Here is a 22,872-nt window from a genome sequence, read left to right on the forward strand (position 1 = left end):
TTACTGCTATTTCTGCTATCAGCTCTATTATCCATTAGGTGTCTGCTGCAAGCTAGTTTCTCTGCTAAGAGTTTTGCATACTTCAGGCTGGGCGTCGTGGCTCACGCCTGTAATCCCAGCACTTTGGGAGGCTGAGGCAGGCAGATCACGAGGTCAAGAGTTCGATACCAGCCTGACCAACATGGTGAAACCCTGTCTCTACTAAAAATACAAAAATTAGCTGGGTGTGGTGGTGTGCGCCTGTAATCCCAGCTACTCAGGAGGCTGAGGCAAGAGAATCATTGAACCCAGGAGGCGGAGGTTGTGGTAAGCCGAGACCGTGCCACTGCACTTTAGCCTGGGTAACATAGTAAGACTCCATCTCATACTTCATCTCTGTGAAATAGGTTATTAACATCATTTTCCATGAGAAGACCAAGGCTAACAACCAGTGTTAAGGTCATATAGCTATTAAGTGCCAGAGCCTGGTCCCAGTCTGTCTAGTAGGAAAGCTGCTGTCAAAAAGGAAGTGTCATCATCCCATCATATAAAGAAACACACTACGCGCAGTTACGTGACTTGCTCCAAATTATCCATTTCTAAAGGGCAGAGACTAAATATAAATCCATGTCTGTTTATTTCCACGTGGTTGTCCCCCAATCTGACTACCCCTAGGAATGAGGACTTGATCAGTTTGTCTTTACTGAATGCTTCTATCTGCCAAGCATACTAGGTACTTTTATTTTATTATTCCCCTTAATATGTTTTATAATTAATTAAAACACAATTTCACATGTGCTCATGAAAAGACACATGAATGTTAATGGTAGTTATCTCAGAGTCATGATTTTAATTTTCTTCTTCATAATTTTTAACAAATAAAACTTCGGTAAACAAAAAACGCAATAAACTAACATGCTCCGATTACTTAGCTCTAGCACATCTCCAATATGCTAAAAACAGGAACCAGATTTCTTAATTTTACGAATTTGGAGTAGAAAAGCTCCAGATATCCCGGAAAAGGTCTCCATTTACCTTTGTTCCTATGATCACCTGTCTATCACCAGGTACAAAGAATGAGCAAAGTGCATATTCACAGCTCATCGTGCGAATACACTGCAGTGTAGACCTATGAAAAAGAAAACATAAGGAACTCATGTTAAGAGATCTGCTTCCCAGTTTGGAGGTCAGTGTGTATGTTTCAATACACTCACTCAGACAGATGAACATAAAAGAAGATAAAAGTCTTAAAAACCCTTGACTCACATACAATTATAGTCATGGGAGAAAATACTAAAGAGTATCAAACTTTGTTTACTTTATAGGGCCTCCAAATCCTAAGGAACAGAAATCATATAAAAGCAGGTAGAAAAAAGTGTCTGCTGGGCTCCACAGAACCCAATCTGCCATTACCAAGAAGTGAGTGAATCTGAAGGACTACAAGTCAAATTAGTACATCATTACATATCCCTGCATTTTTTATAGGACCACAAACATTCACTGATTAAAATATCTCAAATATCCACTTAACAAACATTTACTGAATGCCTACTATACACCAGGTACTGTTCTAGGAGTTGGAGATAAAACAGTGGACGAGGCTGGGTGCGGTGGCTCACGCCTGTAATCCCAGCACTTTAGGAGGAGGCTGAGGCGGGTGGATCAGGAGGTCAAGAGATCGAGACCATCCTGGTCAACATGGTGAAACCCCGTCTCTACTAAAAATACAAAAATTAGCTGGGCATGGTGGCACCTGCCTGTAATCCCAGCTACTCAGGGGGCTGAGGCAGGAGAACTGCCTGAACCCAGGAGGCGGAGGTTGCAGTGAGCCGAGATCGCGCCATTGCACTCCAGCCTGGGCAACAAGAGCGAAACTCCGTCTCAAAAAAAAAAACAAAAAAAAAAAACAGTGGACGAAACAGCAGAGGTTCCTAACCTCATAAAGATTAACAGTCTTTGAGAATAATAAATATGTAAACATTTGATATGTCAGATGATAGGTGCTGCAGAGAAACATAATGCTGGGAGAAGAGGGGGAAGAGTGCAAGGAGTAGGGTAAGAATGATAGGACTGTCATCTGATAAGACATGGAAAAAGTTTACGGATAAATGGGGAAGACAGATCCAGGCAAAAAGAACGGGGAGCACAACAGCTATAAGGAAGGTACATTCTTGTTCTGTTGAAGGAATAGCAAGGCCAGTGTGGCTCTACTGAAGAAGAGGCAAGTCGTAAGAGATAAGGTCTGTAAGGTAGGTAGAGTGAGATGGAACTATTCAAAGTGATCTAACTTCTACTATTAAAAGATTGCACTGGTTACTGTGTTGAGAACAGACTACAGAGGAGCAAACAAGAACAAAGGGACACCAGTCAGGGGGCTATTACAATAACCCACGTGAGAAATGACAGTGGTTTGAATGGGGTAGTGGCAGTGCAGGTGGTAAGATGAGGCTGGATTTGGGATAAGTTTTAAAGGTAGAGCTCATAGGATTTGCTAAGAGATTGGATGGATATGGGATATGAAAATAATGGGCCGGGCATGGTGGCTCATGCCTATAATGCCAGCACTTTGGGAGACCAAGGTGGGTAGATCACTTGAGGTCAAGAGATTGAGACTAGCCTGGCCAATATGGTGAAACCCCATCTCTACTAAAAATATAAAAATTACCCAGGTGTGGTAGCACATGCCTGTAATCCCAGCTACTCAGGAGGCTGAAACAGGAAAATCACTTGAACCTGGGAGGTGGAGGTTGCAGTGAGCCGAGATCACATCACTGCACTCCAGCGTGGGTGACAGAGCAAGACTGCCTCAAAATAAATAAATAAAAATCAAGAATGGTTATAAGGTTTTGGACTAGAACAACTGGTATCAAGTAATTATTTATTAAGGTAGGGAAGTCTGAAGGAATAGCAGATGGGAAGATTTTTGGAGAAATTAGCATCTTAAGTTTGGTCTGAGACACATAAAAGTTTGAAATACTTAATTAGATATTCAAGTGGTGATACGAAGTATTTGTATATATGAGTTTGATGTTTAGGGAGGAGACTAAAGCTAGATACAAATTTATATGTCATCACAGAGAAAGCTACATGACAGGAGATGACATAAAGTGAGTTTAGATAGACAAAAGGTCCAAAGACTGCCCTAAAGCACTCTAACACTTAGGGTCATAAAGATAAGAAGGATGGAGGAAGGACTGAGAATAAACAGATAACAAGGGAAGGGGAAATAATGAAAGTCAAAGAAAGTGTTTCAAAGAGAGAAAGTTAACAATTCAAGGAGAGAGCATAAAAGAAAGCTTTTAGCTCACTGGATTTGGAAACATGATCCCTGATGATAATGATCCTTCTGAGAAATGGTGGGGACAAAAGCTCGATGGAGACAGATGAAGGCAGAATGGAGAAAAGGGAATCAGAGAATGGGGTAGTAACGGGAGAGCAAAGCAGGGATGAGAGAGGATTATTATTTCCTTTAAGATGGGAGATAGATCATTAGCTTAAAGGTTTTGGAGGTATTTGGTTTGACGACAGAAGGATGGTGTAAAACAGTCATCTAGGAAAATAAAAGAATGATGAGAAATTAGGGTACAATTACTGGGCAGCACTAACAGCCCACTTTTTATTAAATTTAAAGAGTAGCTAGTATGTTTTTCTCTAGCCAAGTACAGCTATAAGCTCTAGACAGGGAACACACTTGCTTTTTTTTTTTTTTCCACTACATTTTAAAAGGCAATTTTTTCTTCTCTAAGCTCCATAGGCCAATGGCCCAAATGCACTAAAGAGAATTGTATTGAGGGCCTTAAGAAGTTAACGACTAAGAGTAACAAAAAAATTAAAAGTAAAGAAATACTACTGAAAACAGCTATATGAAAAATTATTTCACGAACCTGTTCCATATTTTAACAGAATCAGCTGATGCTGAAAGAACAGCTATATTGTCTGAGCTGAATGACAAAGTCCGCACATCACTGCGATGACCCCCGATGGTAATTCTGCTTGTTCTGACAGGCTGAGGAGTAGGCAAGGATGGATTCAAGGAATATAATTCCACCAGGTTGTTCTGTAGCAGGAAGACAGCCTTTAACTCTCCTTGAGGTGAATGAATCAAGTCAAAAGATCTGCATGAGAAAATAATCATAAATGTTCTATCTACCACCTTAGCTCACGATGTCCTCTAGCCATATAAAGTTTGAATAACTATAAATAATTTTTCAAATAGGAGTGCTCTGAAGCCAGGTGCGGTGGCACACGCTTATAATCCCAGCACTTTGGGAGGCTGAGGCAGGCAGATCACTTGAGATCAGGAGTTTGAGCTTAGCCAACATGGCGAAACCCTGTTGCTACTAAAAATACAAAAATTAGTCGAGTGTGGTGGCACACACCTCTAACTGCAGCTATGGAAAGGCTGAGGCAGGAGAATCACTTGAACCTGGGAGACGGAGGTCGCAGCGAGCTGAGATCGTGCCACTGCATTCCAGCCTGGGCTACAGAACAAGACTACGCCTCAAAAAGAGTGCTCCAAATACGGAGTAGTAGGTGAGTCGCTTTTAAGTAAAAAAAAAAAAAAAAAAAAAATCTAGGCTCACATCCTGGTTCTGATACCTTGTTTTTATGTATGTATTCTTCTTTATAAGTGAACTTATATCCTTTCTGAACGTGGGACATACTTTTTTTTTTTAATTAGCGGCAGGAAAAGACAGCAAATTACTAGCTAATAATAATCCAAATACGAGACAGTAAGTGGGCTCATGGCGAGAGCAACAGGGGCAGAGTGTGACACAGATGTCTCACGACCACTGTCTCCAAATACATAATTCAAACAGACAGCTTACAAATAGCATGAAAAAGCCAACAATACTTGGGAGTTCACTACTATGATAATTTATTTTTTACTCACTTGATTTTGGCAGAAGTTTTGATATTAGTCACCCGTTGGATTTCATCTTGAAGAGTCATTTCAACATTAATTTCAGAATCTTCTTCCTCCCCTTTGCAAGAATTTAACCTAGAGAAGAAGAAAAGTATATCATGTTCTTACTTTTCTAGAAGCAGCTTTGCTCTTACTTGAGTTCAAAATCTGGTCCCTCAACCAACCATAATTCTGGAAAAGTCACTTAACCACACAGGATTACCATGAGAATTAAACGATGCAGTATATGTGGAAACATTTTGTACACTACAATGTCATAAAGTATTATTTCACCTAATAGGTACTCTTAAGAAATGGATTCTGAATGTAATAGCCCATAAAATTTCCTGGAACAAGTCCTTTTAATTCAAACTATCCCCACTGAAATGTCTCTGGTTATTTTTCTAATTTCAGGACTTTTTAGAAAACTCATTAACCGGCACTAAACAATCCAACCATGTTAAATAAACCAGAATAGGTCTCAAAAGATTTGCGAAATCAGGTGATTTTCTCTCTCTCTCTGAGACTTGATAAAATTGGTTTATCGGTACCTAATTCTTCTCAGACTTTTCATGGTAATTGATAACGGAGTAAATATTAAAGAAGCCAGCGTTTTTCAGTAACATGGGGCCCACCCAGGACACTTTGTTATTAATAGAAGTATTAAAAAAACAAACCTTGCTTTCTTTCTAGCTTTCTTCATCTTCTTATCCATTTTCTTGTGAATTTCCTCTTTGGAAAGGATACAAAACAATTCTAGCACAGAATCAGTTCCCTGGAAAGGAAAAGGTCAATGTGAGTCAAGGAGAGACAATCTGTAATTTACCTAACTCTCAGTAAAAACCAGTAAAACCAAACAACATTTACTTATCTTCCCTTACTAGTTGCATTACCTTGGACAACTTAATCTCTCTGGATTTGCTATCTCATCTGTAAAATGAGGATACTACTTCCTACTTGTAGCATTGCTCTGAAGACTAAATAAGAAATTAAATGCTTTTACATTGCTTAGAAAAGCCAGCATTTAATAAATGGTTGCTAATAATAATAATATTGGTGCAAAAGTAATTGCGGTTTTTGCCATTACTTTTCAAATGGCAAAAACCGCAACTACTTTTGCACCAACCTAATAGTAATTATCTTTTGTTTTATGCTAATAAAGCTAGAAATTATAGATCTACACAGTACCATGTAATGAGTTATTAACCTAAGTAAAGAAACATTCATCTTTACATTGAATATGAAAGAATGGGTGTTTGAAAGGTATTTTCTCCTAAGTATGGTACTCACATGGCAAGCAAGAATCCTGCCTGTCTTGTCAATGCCGAGGTTTACAACTCTGTCTCTTCCTTCCCGCATTATGGAACCAGCTTTTCTACATGAAAGAATTCGCTACAGAAGAAGCAAGAGCACATGAAGGTTAGATGTAAGTTCTGCTGAGCTTCTGAAAAAAATGTAATTCTATTAAGTACAAGTAACAAAAATATGCTCTAAAGTGATAATTCCCGAAAAATCTGCAATTCTCACTTTCCCATTGTTCAACACAATAAAACATAAGAAACGGAATTAAATTACATCTTCAGGGGCTTCATCCATCTCAAGGGTACCATCCTCTGTCTCAAGAGTGTCTTGTATTCCAGGAGAAGACTCTTTGATTTTCTTGGGCTTGGGTTCTTCCAGGTCTTCAATCTGTTTTATAAAAATGGGAAAATAAAAGCTGAAATAATATGTTTCAGGAGGCATTTTGTTGTTGTTGTTGTTGTTGATAGAGTCTTACACTCTGTCACTCAGGCTGGAGTGCAATGCATATTCATATCTCACTGCAGCCTTGATCTTCTAGGCTCAAGTCATCCTCCCACCTAAGCCTCCCAAATAGCTGAAAGCACAGGTACGCATTAATTTTTAAATTTTTTTGTAGAGACAGGTTCTTGCCATATTGCCCAGGCTGGTCTCAAACTCATGTGTGGACTCAAGTGATCCTCCTGTCTCAGCCTCCCGAAGTGCTGGGATTATAGGCATGAGCCACTGTGACTGGCCCAGGAGGTGATTCTTAATCCTGAAGACTTAGAAATCTTTCTTATGACCAATAATAGCTTCTAATCAGTGATCTCCCTGATCAAACCTCTTCAGTAGCAGGACAGGTATCAGAACTTATTAAAAACTGACTACATAATATACAAACAAAATATTACTCAGTATACTATCTCTGGAAACTTTCTATAGCATAAGGACTACTGTTTAGTGACAACAGTGAAAAAATAATGACCCACTCTTCACTAACTTCAAAATTTTCTCTGCATTTAGGTGAAAGGCCGACCATATTCTAGAATGGCAGATTCAAATGGGTATTAGAAATTGCAAAGGCATTGCAAGACAGGTTGATACATTTTCTCCTTAAAAAAAGAAAAGATAACCCCTAGACTACTAGTGTAACTCCCACCAAAATGGCTGCTGGACACAGCACATATTTAAATCTAGCTAAACCTAAGATCTATAAGCTTTTTTCTATGTAAATTCTTTGAATGTCTAAGAAAAAGTTATAGATCTTTTCAGAACATACATATTTATAAACATAAAATTATACATACACGTTTGAGGGGAAAGGTTCACAGATACTCTGAAGGCCATCCATGGACACCCAAATGTCCAAGAATATCTGATTAAGAGTGCCACAAACTAAAACATTAGTATTATCAGAAGCTGTACGCCTAAAGCTACCTTATGAGCTCAAATAAATGAGGACAATGTGCATATAAGGAAGAAAAACTTTGTTTAGATATTGCAGGTTATCGGTGTGACAGAATTCTTTATAATACTATGTGAAGTACTCAAGAATTACATCTGATTCTAAATCCAAGGTGCTTATGAAACTTTTAAACATGACACTGCACATGATTTTAAAAAGTAATTACCTCTTGCAGATAAGTTATGTCCCATGCCCTCAGTTCACTGTCTGAGGCCCCAGTGATGAGTCGCTTTTCTTCTGACACCAGAACCAACCCCCATACCTATGGAATATAAAAGGATTTGAGTAATATGATTTTCAAGAGACTCCAGGTAGCATAATATGATGTTCCAAAAGTCTAAGTACACTGTAGTAAAATGTCTTTAGTAATTTAAAGGCAAAGAAAAGGCATATTGAGAACCCTTTCACAATGCACCAAGAAAAATCTCACTTTTACAGAGAAAAAAATGGCCTGTGGTGAAATTGTTACTTTTGTGATAATAGGAGTTTCTCTTTTACCTCCTATAATCAAATTAAGATAATGGCTGTTTAGTGTTAATCTTAACTAGAATTCACTCACATGATAATTTTAAGTCTTCTATTTCTTTGCTTTCCGCAGTGTATAGCAAATAAAAGGTGCCCCATTAATGTCCGTTGCATAACTTTCAGCTTCAACTATCCAGGAATTAAATAATGAAAATAACAATATTGTTACAAATCAACAAAGAATTTAATCTTCTTGTTATTAATTCTAGATATTACCTTCCTGAATGCCTGATATGAATGAAGCACTGAGGATGCAAAGATGCATAAAAAAGTCCCTGAACTCAACTGAACAGATCTGTGTTCAAGTAACTATTATAACAGCTACCATGCGCTGCTTGCCTGTCAGTAAGCTAGGTGCTATACACATAGTATCATTCCACTTCCCTATGTTCATAAAAGTGGACGCTTATTATTTAGAAATGATGAAACTCAGGAATTAAAAACTATCCAAGGCCAGTTTTTACAGTATCTGTTCCAATGGCTGACATTGCTTCCATCAAACCAACCTCACTGTCTCTCAGGACAGCATATGACGATCACTGTGTGCAGTAAAAACAAAGAACCTTGAAAGAGGAAGAGAAGATAATCATCTTTTCCCTTTTGCCTTGCCATTATTTCCCCACGCCCATGACCCTACATGTACCTCAGTCCGGTGGCCAACCATTGTTTTAAAGCAGTGCTGAGTATCAAGGTCCCACCATTTCACCACGGTATCTTTCCCACTAAAAGAAAAAATAGGAAAAAAAAAAAAAAGTCCTGTTTAGGAAACCTCATTCAACTAATAGAGAGATCTAGAACTCACTGTTGCTTTAAAAGGAACATATACTTCAATAATGTCTAAAACTCCTTTTCTCGCTGATTTTTCTTTTGAAAAGCAAAGAATCCTAACTTTCCTTATAATTATTCTGGTGCAGAAAATAAAATGTTCCACCTATAAGCACAAGAATGACTTTAGATGCAGAATACCAAAGAATACAGAACTTGACCCATCATGCCTTGCTCCTATCGTTTCTATCATCCCAGCACTGGCCTTCTCTCAGTCTGCCATGGAAACATCTTAGACCTCTCCTACCCCCTTGTTTTCCTGTCCAGCTAGTCTCTTGTCCTGAAGATGCCTCCTCTGTGAAGTTTCTAAGTATTGACTCCTTCTAGTCCATTTCTGTACACTAATCTGAATTTAAGTCCTACTACCTGGATTATTTTAATAGCTTCTCATCTGGTCTCTTTGTCCACTGCTGTCTCTCTTCCCATCCAATGTGCAACTGTCAGATAACCTGAATTTTTAATATTTGCACTAGGTTCAATGTTCCCTGTAGAATCAAAATCAGCCTCTTTAGCAGCATTCTTGAAATTTCCCATTTATTGGTTCTTAATCCCCTAAATATAATCCCTCCTAGCCAATGGCCTCTACTACTCTTGCTCAAACACCTCTTCCCTACCTCTTCACTATGTGCATCTATATAATTCTCCCTCACGAGCAAACTGGAAAAAAAAAACAAACCCTCAAAAACCTGATTTAGAAAGTGCATCCTGTATAATCCCACCTTACAGTGTTATTTCTTTTCCTTAAATTCCCTAAGGTGTAATATACATATTTCCTATCCGAACTGTAGGATCCTTCTCTTAGAGAACCTATGTTATCTGAACAATATACTAATTTACCTGTATCCTATCCCACAGAAACAAATCCACCATTGGTAAAGCATTTTTAGTGCTCACAGCTTTTTCTGAATCATTACTATGATTCCTCTAATTAATGTCTGGCAAATCTTGAGATCCCAGCCTTTCCTAGGTGGCCATTCTTTAGGAATATTCATTATCAGGTTGAACCATATAAAATTGCTGATATTTAATCATTTTTTATGATGTACACAAATAAAAATTTCAAATGGTTCAACCTAATAGGTATTCAGAAGGGCTATGAAGTAGAGTACATCTCTCCTCAAAAGGTAAGCTGAATTTAACATCTGGTATTCACATCTTCCCTCTGCTCCATATTCTGCTTTCCTGGCTTTCTAGAGATCTAGAAAGCAGACAAAGCTCATTCTATAATGAGCTTCAAAAGATTAAGAAACATGGAAAAGCTGATATTAAGAGAAAAGAATGACAAATTAGAAAAGTGATTTTTTAAATGATATAACTTTGGATAGCTCTACGATACTACTTAGAAGGAGCAGAAAGAAGAAAAGCAAAAGAAAGGAGAGAAAACTAACTTACAAGCATGAGCACAGTGCTCATGAGAGAAATGAGGAAGGAATAAAGCAAATTCTCTCTTTCTAGAAAAGAATTTGAAATTAAACCATTATTTCTTTACCTAGTAACTAGCAAGTTCTTTTCTCGTAGAAACAACGCTTGTGTGATGGCGTCCTTGTGCCCCTTTAGACGGTAGAGGCCACTTTCATTGATTACATCCCATACAATAATATCTGTGTCCTAAATCAAGCAATACAGAAGACAAGTAATTTTCTTTACCATATATGGCCTAACTTGACAAACAATTGGACTTAAGAGCATGAAGCAAGTACAGGGGAATAAATACCAGCCTTATTCTCACCACCCAGAAATAATCCCCAGATATTGTTACTGTTCTAGTCTCTATGTATAATCCAGGTTGTTACTTTCCTATTAGAAAACTGAGATCATGCTATTCACATCATTTTATAACCTTTTCTTTTTTCATTAAATATTATTTCCATTTTTTCCATGTTATTCCAGAGTGTTTACATTTTTAATGCTCACATAATTCTAAAGCGATACCATAACTTATTTAAAATTTTTTGTTTTAGACATTTAGTTTCCAACTTTCTGCTGTTATAAATATGTAGAAATGAACATTCTTATATACAAATCTTTGTACATATCTCTGATTAGAAATAACTAAACTGAAAAGTTCTTGGGTTATATGATATGTTTATTTTAAAAGTTTTGGATTTATACCATCAAAATGATCTCCAGGTTGGGTAAATCTATAGAACCATCAAGGATAGGTATGACAAGGCCTGTTCCCCATTCACTTAAATGTATTACCAGTTTTCTGAAAATCTACTACCAATCTCATAAGTAAAAAATGTTCAGTCTTAATATTTATTTTAATTTACATTTATGAATATGAGAAATAGTTTACATGCTTTATGGTGATTATTGGCCATTAGTATCTCTTTTGAATTGCCAATTCATGTCTTCTATCATTCTTCAAGTGTCATCTCTTACTTACTGTAAGTTATTAATAAATGAATGATACTAATCCTGTCTTTTTATATTGAAAATGTTAAATACTTTATCTTTTTCAATGTCTTTTGAATTGTCTTTAATGTACAAATGTTTCAAGTATTCTAATCTACCAACAGTTTCCTTTTTAATTTATTTCTTTGGCTAACACATTTGTAAGTCCTTTTCTACCTTGCTATCAGATATTTACTTACATATTTTCTAGTTTACTTTAAAATGCTATTTTTTAATAGTTATCTCTTTAATCTTTGATTCATTTTGGTATATAGCATGAGGCAAAGATTTAATTTAAAATTTTTCCCCAAATAGACAATTGTCTAAGGATTGTTTTATAAGCAATTCATCATTTTTCTGCTTATTAAAATTGTCATCTTGCTAATTAGAAATGTAACCATGAATGTGTTTCTGAGATTTCCATTTGGTTGCAATAATCTATTTTGCATTGATACTTGCACTGATGTATCAATATGATGCTTCTTATATTATGGGTTTATACTATATTTTCATATTGAAAACCTCCATTTCCATTTTATTATTCTTCTCTCCCCAGATTTTGGTGTTTCCGATTCCTTCGCTTTTCTGTATTAGGTCAAGTTCTAAGTGCCAACTAAAACCTTTAAGATATCTATTTAAATATATCTATGTCTATGTATAAACATGTATCTATTTAAACATAGCTTTAGCTATATAAACCAATTACAAAACACCAGCATCTTTTCAATATCTTGTTTTCCCATTCAAGAACAAGGATTATATCTCTAGAAAATCTTCTATTCTTCAGTAAAGTTTCATGGTATTTTTATGTCTGTTACTTAATCTATTGCGAATGGAATCTCTTCTATTTTCTAACTCATGACTTTTGAGATATAGGAAATCTACTGATTTTACAGAATTCAATGGCAAATAATTATTATTTTGTCTCTTTCCAGTCTTTGTTTTCTTTCTTTGCTTTACTGTTTTGGGTAGCACTTCCACAGTAATAGTTATCATGGCTCTCGTCATCTTGTTCCTACACTTAATAGGCTTTTATCAGAGAATATGATAAAATGAACAACAGGAAACAAAATGAACCTTCCAATTCACACCCATCCTCCTCACTCTATTTCTACCATTATACTGCTTTGAACACTGACAGCCCATTGTGTTTAACCTGACAACTTTTGTCAACAACTTGCTTCGGCATAAGCCTTACATTCCTCTAACGTATCAAAGTCTGGGCTGATTCAAAGGCTCACCTTGGACCCAGATGCCAGTCTGCCTCCTAGCTGATCATACTTCAAGGTAGTGATCCCTGCTTTGTGACCATTGAAGGTCACATTTCCTTCCCCACTCAGGAGACTGAAGATTCGGATCGACCCATCATCATACCCAACAGCTAAGTGTAGCCCATCTGGGGAGGGGCACAAGCAAGTAACTTCTTGTTTAAGCCCTTGAAGGATAAGAATCTGAAACCATAAAAGTTAAAAACAAAGTAGAAGAGTTAAGCATGAAAGCAAGGAAAAAGCACAGGAATACTTAGGCACAGTAAAATTAAGAGCACCAGTAATTCCCAATTACTCTTATGAATAAAAATGAAACTCCACAATCCATTTCAAGGTTTTTAATATAGAAATTATCTGTGCCAGACAATGAGATATTTAAGAAAAGTCTTATTTTCTCCAAAGCTCTACAATGGTGTAATACATGCAAACATTCTCTAGGCAATAAAATAAACTTAATCCCTTTAATCTAAGTCTTAATCCTAGAACAACGCTAAGTGATTTTCAATAAAGGGTTATAAACCCATCCTTCCTTTAACTGAGACCCATTTTGTAAGAAAACAATCTGCATGGCAACAGAGTGCTATGGCGGTTTTAACCACAAAGGACTCTGGGTGGCAACAAGAATTGAAGTAGTAACCTCTTGGGAATCACAAAATAAATGAACAATATCAAAATGCCTATATTTGATTTGGCAAAAGTGGGAGGCTTAAGAAATTCAGTCATATAAAGTCTAGTTCAACAAGATTTGGGCCTTATCCACATTAGAAAAAGAATCTGCCAACATAGAGTAACCTTCCTTTTACATGCCTAATATTTTATAATCAGTTATGTAAGTCGAGCTTGCATAAGTCAACTTATCAGTTGCGTAAGTCAAACTTGAAAAATAGAATTGGTAGAGAATACATCGGGAATAAATAATTACTACAAATAATGACCTATAAATATTCCAACAAATAGACATGTAAGAAATAAGCTCCTTTTTCATTGTGGTTTACAGAATTTAGCAGAGAAGAACACAAAGGAACTTGATGCTTGGTTAGCTAGACCTAAATGAAAAAGATTTCTTTTCTAAGGGCACACACAAAAAACCCCATGATAAATAAACCAGTGTTCCCCAACCTCTACTACCTCTCCACCCTCAACTATGGATAAATCAGTATCAAACTGGTCATTTGGGCTTACCTTCTCTCCTTTCCTTAAGTCCCAGATGAAAACATGTTCACAAGCTGGCACTGCCACATAGCGTCCCTTCTCACCACGAAGTGTCACAAAGACAATATTACCTTTTTGGCTGCCAATCAGGCCAAAGACTGCACTAGCAACATAGCGCAGGTACTGCTTGGTGAGCCCCATGTGATGATGTCTGATACCACGGGTGAGGCAATCTGTGCATACAAACAAAGAAAACTCAGCTCTTTGGGTGCCTTGGATCTACTAGGTTAGTAAACACCAACTCTTTTTTTTGAGACAGAGTCTTACTCTATTGCCCAGACTGGAGTGCAGTGGCGGGATCTCGGCTCACGGCAGACTCCACCTCCTGGGTTCAAGTGATTCTCCTGCCTCAGCCTCCCAAGTAGCTGGGACTCCAGGCATGCACCACCATACCAGGCTAATTTTTTTTTTTTTTAAATAGTGATGGGATTTCACCATGTTGGCCAGGCTGGTCTCAAACTCCTGACCTCAAGTGATCCACCCACCACAGCCTTCCAGAGTGCTGGGATTACAAGCATGAGCCACCACGTCCGAACAACACCAACTGTTTATCATGTCATTAAAAGCATTTAACTTGTGACTTCTTAATCTTTATTTACTCTGAATAAATCACTGACGTAAAATACCTGGACAACTTCATTTTTTATTCACATGGACTCAGTGTAATCCCTCATTCCTTAAGATCCAAATTAGTCACATTGTCATGCCCACCTCGTACATATCTGACACTATAGACTCAATGCAACTAAGCTAATTCACTTCTGCCCATTCAACTGACATCAAAGCTTTTACACAGAGATTGGCGGCCTGAAACTGAACATATTTTTCAATGAACATTTACTGTGAACCTACCATTTAGGAACCGTTCTAGACACTGGAAACATACTATTAATAAGGCAAAATCCCTAACCTCATGGTATTTAACTTCTCAGGCAACGGTTCTCTAACTCTAGCATATCTCCAAATCACCTGGAGGGCTTATGACAACATTGCTAGGAAATACCATCTCATCTCTTCTCCCAGTACCTGTTTCTGAAGTCTGGGGAAGGGCCTAGAATTTTTCATTTCTAACAAGTTTCCAAGTGATGTTGCTGTTGCGGTTCCTGGACCAAACTTTGAGAACTACTGTTCTAGTCCATGAAAGTCTGTCCTTCATTTCAAAATCAGAGCAGCCACTTACCCTTGGCACAGAAAATGGTTGAGCAACTTGGCACACTATTTTTGGAAAGATGCCATAATTTCTGCACTTTTATTAAATTCACTGAAAACACTGGTTATGGATAAAAGGGACAAGAGGTCAATGAAGGAGATAACAAATCAGTCCTGTCTGTTCTTTACATGGAAGAGTAAAAAGTAGCCTCCGAAACACCCATGTAACTTAAAACACACAAAAATAAAGAAGTTACAGCCTTTTATGAGGAGCTGTTTCTTTTTGCTGTTGTTTGTTTCTTTGGTGGTTGGCTGGTTTAACTCTACAGGGTCTTTCTAATTTTATCAAATGCTGTTTTAGTCAACTTTAACAAAAAAGATTTTCAATCCCAACTCTCTAAGGAAAGATAATATTAACATGGTGATAATGTTCTTAGCTTAGGCCATTTGATTAATTGTTTCAAATGGAATTTGAATTGTTTCCCAATTCTTCTTATTCCTCCAGACTCTGTAGTTGTTCTTCGTGTTTGTCTTTGGCCATCTACCACCTCCTTCTATGGTATTTTCCTTGGAGAATACATATAGCATGAGTAGGTCCAGGGACTCCCATCTGCCTATTTCCAGTCCTGTCCACCTACATAAATACTAATTACAGAGTTTCAAATATTTACTGAATATCTGCATTTGATACCTTATAGTTTCACATTTAACATGTCTATAACCAAGCCAACCTCACTTCTGTTACTCCTCTCTTTTTGTCTGACACAACGACACAATTTTCCTACCTACTCAGGCTCAAAACCACTTAATAACCTTTGAATCATTAATAAAAAATATTCTTTGGGAGGCCGAGGCAGGCAGATCACGAGGTCAAGAGATCGAGACCATCCTGGCCAACATGGTGAAACCCAGTCTCTACTAAAATACAAACATTAGCTGGGCATGGTGGTGCGCTCCTGTAGTCTCAGTTACTTGGGACACTGAGGCAGGAGAATTGCTTGAACCCAGGAGGTGGAGGTTGCAGTGAGCCGAGATTGCGCCACTGCATTCCAGCCTAGTGCCTGGCGACAGAGCGAGACTCTGTCTCAAAAAATAAAATAAATTTTAAAAAATAAAAAATAAAAAATAACAGTATAGCAGCCAAGACTTACAGAGTGCTTATGCTATAGTAACTGATAACATTAAATGTATATAACTTAGTAAACATATGCAATCGTTTAATTACATACGGCAATTAATGAAATGAGCTAACATAAGCAAAGCACTTAGAAAAGCCTCTAATTCACTATAAATATAACTATAAAAAAATACCTGTCAGGACCTGGTGTGGTGGTTTCTGCCTGTAATGCCATCATTTTGGAAGGCTGAGGCAGGCTGATGGCTTGAGTCAAGAGTTTCAGACCAACATGGGAAACACAGCAAGACCCTATCTCTACAAAACACTTTTTTAAAAAATTACGCAGGCATGGCGGCGAACCCAGGAGGTTGAGGCAGAAAGATCACTTGAGTCCAGAAGTTCGAGGCTGCAGTGACCTATGACCACGCCACTGCACTCCAGCCTGGGTGACAGTGAGACTCTGTCTCTAAAAATAAATAAACCAATTCTGCACAATAACACTACAAGGGAGGTCACTCTTCCTCTCTCTATTTTACAGACAAGGAACAGACCCAGAGATGGTAAACTGCTAACCCAAAGTCATTTAGCATCTAAGTGCCAAAGCCAGATCCCAATCCAGCCAGTCTAATTTCAAAATTTCTGCTTTTAACCACTATACTAAACTGCTTCTTTTTGCCTCTTTAGTCAACTCCACCTGATTGTTACTCTGAAGCAGGATCCCTTTTTCTCCAGTACTTTCAGTTCCAGCTCTTTATCACTGGGTTACTGCACTGATTTTTCACCTAGCACCTCCGCCTCCATTTTTTTCACTCTTTTCATTTAAAAGTCATAATACTACTGAGTAATCTTTTCAAATGAGCTTTCCCTATCCCAAAGACTTGAAAAGGCTAAATCGTTTGCCAGTTTCCAAAAACTCATCCTATCTATCCTCCGCATTTCTCGAATAAACCTTCTTGTCAAAGCTGGCTAGTTTCCTTCCTCGTCCTGAGACCTCGTTGTCTTCACATTATTCGTTTTACTTAAAATAACATGCATTCTCTACCCTACTTATTTTAAATAGTGTTATTCTCTGAAACCCACTTCCTTTGGAGTAAACCCAGTTCTCGCAGCCTTTTTTCATCGCCTCGATATTTAAACTACCTCCCACACGACTCGCACTGTTCACTTTGTTCCACGTGCACAGCTTTCGCCTCCTTTCCGACCGCTCACCACCAAACCTTCGTCGACTGAGACCCCATCACCTCCGCTTCCTAACCCACAGCCCCCAAAACGATGTTTCTGTGATGCACTGAAGGCCTGGACAGACTTGACACACACTCCAAAACGCGTCTTCGGTCAGGAGAGGGTGACGGAGGGTTCCAGACACCGAACGCACGGTCAGATCACCCTCGGGCAAGCGCGGGCACACGATCGGTCAGGCAGTTCTGCTCAGCCCCCGCCACCCGCGCCGAGTAGCCAAGGGGCTTCCAAGTACTGCTGTGGGGACGCCCGTAGTCACCTGAGTTCCCCCGACCCTAGCAACCGGCCGTAAATACGCCCGCCTCGGCTGCTGCCGACATCACGAATGCCTCAGCCGGAATCTTCAAAGTCCAAACCGCACGGAAAAGGCTCTCAGCCCCAGCAGTGCACCTCCAAGACTCACCTCAGCTTCCACGAGGCTCCCAGCCGATTGGACCCGCCCACGAGACCAGCCCCTTCCGGGTCCGTTCCGGAAGCCTCTTCCGCCAGACGTTCCATTTGCCCTCTAAGAGGAAATGACGGAAGAAGCCGGGCGCTGATTGGTGAGCTCTGGCCGGGAGCGGAAGCCGGCGTTTCGCAGCCCAGAGCGTTTGGAGCTGGTCACTCCAGCCTCCAGGGACTTTGCCTCGCCCTACCCGGCGCGCTCCTGCTGAGGGTCGCTCGGAGATGTCGCTCGGCCGCCTTCTACCTGGAGCTTGATCCGTCCCGCCCGCCGACCGCATGGGACCGCCGGAGTGCTGTGAGAGGCGGGACGGAGGCCGGGAGGGAAGGCGGGGCGGAGAGGGCCGGGGGCGCGGCCCCAGGCGCACGGGACTCGGCCCTGGTCGGCGGCGCGGGCTGAGGGTTAGTTGTGGAAGAATGAGCCTGGCACCACTTCCTCGCGCGTCGGCTAGGTTCTTGCCGAGCGTTGTCGGGGTCGCTACGAGAAGTGAAAGGGTCGGCAGTCAGCAGGCACTAGGGACAGAGGTGCTGTAGCCGAGGAGGCGCGCGCCCTAGGGTGCAGGTGAAATCGGGGAGGCCGGGGCTCTTGCTGGTGGTAGCCCCAGAGACAAGTCCCTGCTGCCGCTCCTGTGGACTGGACATTCCACGAGCCGAGAGCACCCCAGGGAAGGGGTGGGCGGACGCTGAGCCCGGGATGGTGCGCTGTCTGGGTTCCCGCAATCCTTAGGGGGACACTGGCCTGGCTTTGTGTTTCCGCTCTCCGGCCGCTTGAGGGGAAGTGACCGGGGCTGACTCCTTGTTTGCTGACCGAGACTTCAGTGCTCTGTCACCAGGTGGGGATTTAGCTTTTCTGTCTTGCAGTTCTGCTACTTTTATTCTTGAGCCGCATAGAAGTGTTTAGAAATGAGTTCTGATGTCTAGAGCTGTGCAAAATGAAAGCTAACATAGCTGTACAAAAGAAGATCCTGCCAGCGCTTCTTGAACACGTTATCTGCAGCCAGCCTAGAAAGTAGACTCTTGCCTACATTATCTTATTTTCTTTAGAGTTTCTTGAGCTTAAGGCGTGTTCAGCTAATCTTTCGTATTCAAGAAAATTGCAACAACAAAGAATGCATGGGATGAGACTGGACAGCTGTAGCAGCATAGGTGTTTTGAAACAGGATTGCTGTGGATTGGATGAATGAGAAGGGAAGAAATTGTGACCACAAACTATTATTTTAAGAAGTTTGGTTGGAAAGGAAGCATTTGAGTGGGTGTGTTTGGTTAATATCCCTGACAGGTGTTGTGCCTTATATTATTATTGGGGTAAAGTGTGTGCTTCAGTAGAAAACGGCACAGTTTAGATTCTATCTTAATAACACCCCTTGGATTAACTAATTCTAAAAAAGCTATTTTTCAGTTATGTAAACTGTAAGTAACTGACATCAATGCTAAATAATTTTTGTCAAGAGCTGCAAATTCTCTTCTCTCAGAGGTTCAGTAGAAGTTTTGCCTCCTTTTACACATTTATTTCAATATTCCTGCTCTAAGGTGTCTAATTGTGGGATGTGCTTTATCTTCTGCCTGGTTCCCTTTTGAGTTAAATAAGATATTGAACATGGGTTTGGTTTTATATTTGAATGAGTCATGATTTTACCTTTTCTTAAACATTTTTCTTAACATAATTAAATATTATGGGATGGGACAACCACAGATGGAAAAAATGATTTTAATAAAAGTTGGTATCAGAGTAACTGTGAGTGCTAAGGTAATGCATCTTATAAAATTCCTTATACAATATTTCAAAGTTATAACTCTATCTTCTTATTTTAGTTTCAAAATGCTCAGTATATCAATACTTAACAATTAAGGCATAATACAGTTCATTTAATATAAAAGGATACTACTAATTCACTGTTAGAACATGTTCTTTGGGTGCTTTTGAATGGTGATGTTAAATTTGACCCAGGCCATTGACAAGCTTAGGAATGTTCTTATACTGTTTTTATTGTTGACATATTTGACTACTTCAGTTAGTCTTCCAATCGAAAATCTTTTTTTTAAAGAGCTTTTTTTTTTTTTTTTAAATGAAACAGAGTCTCACTCTGTCGCCAGGCTGTAGTGCAGTGGCGAGATCTCGGCTCTCTACAGCTTCCAACTCCTTGGTTCAAGAGTTTCTCCTGCCTCAGCCTCCCAAGTAGCTGGGATTACAGGCATGCCCAGCTAATTTTTGTGTTTTTAGCAGAGACGAAGTTTCACCATGTTGGTCAGTCTGGTCTTGAACTCCTGACCTCAGGTGATCCACCCACCTTGGCCTCCCAAAGTGTCGAGATTACAGGCGTGAGCCACCTCGCCCAGCCTTATAAATGTCATTCTTTCTGATGGCTTAAAATGATTCTTAAGTATGGTATTGGATGATGGCATAAAACGAGTTTTAAGTATGGTGTGCACACATACTTACAATGTACACACATAATGTACTCTGAACTGTTAAATATTGAAATACAAAGACATAAAGAATGGTAAACCTGGTAATTAATGGTGGTCGAGTGCATGCAGCAGCTCTCTTTGTACGGTTGTTATTCAGACTGGTCTGATCAATGTAAGCATTTCGAAAGGTAAACAGGTTAAAATTTACCGTTTTTCTCTCTTAAATGATATCATTTTTTTTTTTTATTCAGACGAAAAGGATTTTTGAGACAGTGATCCAAGGTGTTAGGCAATTTTGCCCAGTTTTGAACAATAAAATCTGATCTCTAGCCAATCCAATGATTCATATTAAACAGTATTTAAAGGACTTCTTAAACTAAAAGATGACAGGATTTGAGGAAAAAGAGACAGAAGTTATAGTGTAATGAGAGCTGTTTACACTGTACTCTTTGAATTATAAAGGATACATAGTAGGTTATCTTGGTCTTTAGGTCATCTTCACTAAAGTACTGAAGATCATATGACAATGGAAATATATCTGATTCATTGTGGAATCTTCTGTTTGTCCCATATAGACTTTTTAATCCTTGGAAATTAATATCTTGCTTCAAGAAACTTAAAAAAAAATTTTTTTTAACTAGGGCTTAGTGTTTGTTCATAAACTTATTCAAAGTACAGAGCTGATCCACTGATTTTGAGTGGACAGTCTTGCTCTCTTTTAATGTCACCAAAAATTCTGGCTGTGGCTGTAAATTACTGGCTAGAGGAGTCTTCTTCTCTCTTCGTCACTTGAGCATGTTTGCATTCTATCACTGAGATTCTTAACTGAAACTTATTTACAAGTCTGCTTTTCGTACACAAACATTTTGGGGAGTGAAAGGATCCGTATCTTTCATGTGATTCTCAAAGGGTCCTGTGACCTTGAGAATGCTGAAAACCACTGTTCTCTCAGGGATCAGGTTTTCCTGCCTAGCTTGGGTTTGCGGCTCCATCTACTTATTACCAAGGTGTATGTGTGTTTAGGGGAGGGGGGGATTCAAACCTCTTTTTGTTGAGAAACATCCATTTCTGTTTAGAGATGGAGTTGAAAAAGAATTCAACTTTTGTCAAATACTGTGACACTTTCCATAAAATGCCATTTAATTTTGTCCTACAATAAGAGCTTTGAACATTACTTTTACTTATTTAACATCCAATATCTTGTGGGCCACAATTACTTAAAAGGTGGGAAAAAGATCCAACAAATTCTACTGACAAGGTATGATCAGGGATAAAGGAGAACCACCAGGGTGTGCTGTCAAAGAAGATAATAGAGTTTTGAGAAGGAAATGGTCAGTGATAAACGTGGATAAAATTGGATTACTTCTTGGATTTGACATTTGGGAAGTTATTGCTGACCTTTGGAAGAGCAGTATTAGCGTAGCTGTATAGCAGAAGCAAAACTGCAGTAGGCTGAACAAATGTATGAAGAGGAAGCAGAGCTGCAAAACAAATTACCCTTAAAAAGTTCAGTAGTAGGCCGGGCACGGCGGCTCACGCCTGTAATCCCAACACTTTGGGAGGCTGAGGCGGGTGGATCACGAGGTCAAGAGATCGAGACCATCCTGGTCAACATGGTGAAACCCCGTCTCTACTAAAAATACAAAAATTAGCTGGGCATGGTGGCACGTGCCTGTAATCCCAGCTACTCAGGAGGCTGAGGCAGGAGAATTGCCTGAACCCAGGAGGCAGAGGTTGCGGTGAGCCGAGATCATGCCATTGCACTCCAGCCTGGGTAACGAGCGAAACTCCGTCTCAAAAAAAAAAAAAAAAGTTTAGTAGTTAAAAAAAGAGGAGTTTAATATGCTGAAGAAGAAATGAAGTAGAAGAAATAAAGAAGAACTTTTTTGAGAACAGGAAGATGGAGAGAAAGGAAAAAGCAAGATGAAATTGTAAAAGGAGAATTTGTGTTATAACACTCTCTTACAAGGAGAAATGGTCAAATGAAGGAAGTTGCTTAAATTAAGGTGATTTGGCAAGCTTAAAAGTGTGGAATATACCTTCAAATCACTTGTAAGTTGGAAACAGTGAATGATTTCGAATTGGAGGGAAGTTAAGGTAATTGCTCTCCTATGCAGTTTTGACACCAGTTATCTCATTTAAAAATGCTCACAATAATCTTAAGAGAATTACCCTTATTTTAGAAATTAAAAAAAAAAACAACTATTTTTGAGTCAAGGATAACAGAACTATTAAGTGACAGTGCTGGATCCAAACTCAGACCCTGTGACAACAGTCCGAACTCTCACATTGAACCGAGCTGTCTCCACCTCACTGCATAATTGCATGGGGAAATATTTACCTTAAACCACTAAAGAAGCTGGATTCAAAATTGTGTCAGTATGATTTTACCTATCACAGAGAAAGGTAGTAACTATATCAAAAGTTGAGGAATTTTTTCCTCCTCCTTAAAAGAAGAAACCAAAATTCCTTCTTTTCTTTTCTTTTTTGAGATAGATTTGCTCTGTCACCCATGCTGGAGTAGAGTGGTGTAATCTTGGTTCACTGCAACCTCCACCTCATGGGCTCAAGCAGTTCTCCTGCCTCAGCCACCTAAGTAGCTGGGACTGCAGATGCATGCCACCACACCTGGCTAATTTTTTGTATTATTGTATAGATG

At 39.1% G+C, this 22,872-nt stretch overlaps 2 protein-coding genes across 5 annotated transcripts in view; one reads left to right on the forward strand and one right to left on the reverse strand.

Moving 5' to 3' along the window:
* WDR3 (WD repeat domain 3) overlaps positions 1 to 17,842 on the reverse strand; it is a 31,328-nt gene extending 13,486 nt beyond the window's left edge. Inside the window, exons 1-12 of one of the 2 annotated variants that reach the window (XM_003933531.3) lie at positions 17,767 to 17,842; positions 13,829 to 14,031; positions 12,620 to 12,829; positions 10,471 to 10,589; positions 8,800 to 8,878; positions 7,798 to 7,893; positions 6,461 to 6,574; positions 6,176 to 6,277; positions 5,563 to 5,660; positions 4,874 to 4,981; positions 3,864 to 4,094; positions 1,015 to 1,108 (exon numbers count right to left, since the gene is read on the reverse strand). In XM_003933531.3, coding sequence (XP_003933580.1) covers positions 1,015 to 1,108; positions 3,864 to 4,094; positions 4,874 to 4,981; positions 5,563 to 5,660; positions 6,176 to 6,277; positions 6,461 to 6,574; positions 7,798 to 7,893; positions 8,800 to 8,878; positions 10,471 to 10,589; positions 12,620 to 12,829; positions 13,829 to 13,999 — 1,422 coding nt within the window. In that variant the 5' untranslated portion in view covers positions 14,000 to 14,031; positions 17,767 to 17,842. The other variant, XM_074381193.1, reaches the window with a different exon arrangement.
* A 71-nt stretch (positions 17,843 to 17,913) lies between these two features.
* Positions 17,914 to 22,872, forward strand: part of GDAP2 (ganglioside induced differentiation associated protein 2) — a 93,697-nt gene continuing 88,738 nt past the window's right edge. For 2 of the 3 annotated variants that reach the window (XM_074381194.1, XM_003933529.4), the window contains exon 1: positions 17,914 to 18,102. The gene's annotated coding sequence lies outside the window, so the exon portion shown is untranslated. Of the gene's footprint in view, positions 18,103 to 18,153; positions 18,638 to 22,872 lie in introns of those variants that run through there. The other variant, XM_010344070.3, reaches the window with a different exon arrangement.

The sequence above is a fragment of the Saimiri boliviensis genome, chromosome 11, assembly GCF_048565385.1.
Source record: "Saimiri boliviensis isolate mSaiBol1 chromosome 11, mSaiBol1.pri, whole genome shotgun sequence".
NCBI classification, from domain to species: domain Eukaryota; kingdom Metazoa; phylum Chordata; class Mammalia; order Primates; family Cebidae; genus Saimiri; species Saimiri boliviensis.